General features: G+C 43.5%; 1 protein-coding gene across 1 annotated transcript in view; it reads left to right on the top strand.

Annotated features, from left to right (window-relative positions):
- LOC103764340 (dual specificity tyrosine-phosphorylation-regulated kinase 1A) overlaps positions 1–1924 on the top strand; it is a 45040-nt gene that overhangs the window by 41426 nt on the left and 1690 nt on the right. The window contains exons 7-8 of the mRNA XM_029964945.1: positions 152–503; positions 1045–1169. Coding sequence (XP_029820805.1) covers positions 152–503; positions 1045–1169 — 477 coding nt within the window. The remainder of the gene's footprint in view (positions 1–151; positions 504–1044; positions 1170–1924) is intronic.

Here is a 1924-nt window from a genome sequence, read left to right as displayed (position 1 = left end):
TGTTACTTTGTTTTACATCTTGTCTTCCTCAAAATGGAATTTCACTGTTGCTCCATCTCGTCCTTTAAGTAACACCTTCTGTAGCATTGAATAGTTCCTTCCTTTGCTTTGACTTCCCCTCCTTGTACAATTAAACTGTGCCCCCCCAAAGCTGACCCCACCCCTTGATCTCAAACGATTCCCAACTTCCCGCCAGGAATACAAACCCCCCGCGACTCGCAAACTTCACAACATCCTGGGAGTTGAGACAGGAGGACCAGGCGGGCGCCGGGCTGGGGAACCGGGTCATACTGTAGCCGACTACTTGAAGTTCAAAGACCTCATCTTAAGGATGCTTGACTATGACCCCAAGACACGGATCCAGCCCTACTATGCCCTGCAGCACAGTTTCTTCAAGAAAACAGCGGATGAAGGTACAAACACGAGTAACAGCGTGTCCACCAGTCCTGCCATGGAGCAGTCGCAGTCTTCGGGAACCACCTCTAGTACATCTTCAAGCTCAGGTGAGGTTTTGGCATGGACGGGTGGATAAATTGTATTTCCCGGTGGAAATCTTGCCCATGAATCACCAGAGGGTGGTGGGCACTGACCAGGCTCCCCAGGGCAGTGGGCACGGCCCCAAGGCTGCCAGAGCTCCAGGAGGGTTTGGACAACGCTCTGAGGGACAGGGGGGATTGTTGGGGTGTGCTGGGCAGGGCCAGGAGATGGACAGAATGATCCCTTCCAGGGTATTCCATCATCATCATCATCATGGCTAGGCTTTGCGAACGAAGATTTGAGCAGGGTATTCCATGATTGTATGAAATGTTGTCTTTTCCTCCTGTTCAAAACCCAATACATTAACCACGCTCATGAAACGATTCTTTCAATCAGCTGGAACAGGCACCAGCCCAACCAAAACCCAAAAACTAGCTGAGCAAAAATGTGAGTGATCATCTCCTACTTTTCCTCTTGGAGCAGGTCACGTTATCTTCACACAGCCACCGTTTTGCAGCTTTAAATTTGGTGCCTCTTTAGTTAATGGGGCACGTTCTGGTTTTCCAGGTGGATCTTCCGGAACGAGCAACAGCGGGAGGGCACGGTCGGACCCCACGCACCAGCATCGACATAGTGGTGGGCACTTCACTGCTGCTGTTCAAGCAATGGACTGTGAAACACACAGCCCACAGGTAGGTCTGAAGAGGCCAGTTCAGTGTTTTATCGTGGTGCAGAACAGATAAATACAGGAATTATTCTCCCCAAGTGGACACTTCAGTTCATGCACAATCTGGTGTGTAGGCAGACCTTGGTGTTTTAGTGACCTTTAACCAGCTGTGTTGTTCCAGAGGTTCCTCTCGTGCTGTTGACACCACTCAAGGTATGAACTCCAATTAATTTACTTTAGTTTGCTTGTTGTCTCCCTCAGCCAGAAATCAGGGCCTTGTTGTCCTGTGTGTTGTACAAATATTATGTTGTTTATTATTACTGTTGCCTAAAGCTGCTGGTAGAATTTCAACAGCAAGGTCACATATTGAACTTCAACTGTTTGTTAGGAAAAAACATCCAGAATGCAAAATTTATTTTTCTTAGTGATTCCTAACTGTGTGCTTGCATCTCTGGAATAATTTTGCAACTGCAAGGCTTGGTTAACTTTTCTAAAAGTTGGCATAGATGTGAATAACTCTCATATAATACAAATCTCTGATATAATATATATACATATGAATATATATAATATAGATGAATATATATATCATGGATATCTCACACAATATGAATACCTAGATGAATACATATAATTTATTAATATCTATAAATATATAACATAGCTTATTTAATATGAATACCTAGATGAATATATAAAATATATGAATATATATAATATGAATCTCTGATATGAGTACCTATATGAACATATAAAATATATATGGATATATAAAATATA

The sequence above is a fragment of the Manacus vitellinus genome, unplaced genomic scaffold, assembly GCF_001715985.3.
Source record: "Manacus vitellinus isolate BGI_N305 unplaced genomic scaffold, ASM171598v3 scaffold_86_pilon, whole genome shotgun sequence".
Taxonomy (NCBI): domain Eukaryota; kingdom Metazoa; phylum Chordata; class Aves; order Passeriformes; family Pipridae; genus Manacus; species Manacus vitellinus.
This window is presented reverse-complemented; position numbering and strand designations above follow the sequence as displayed.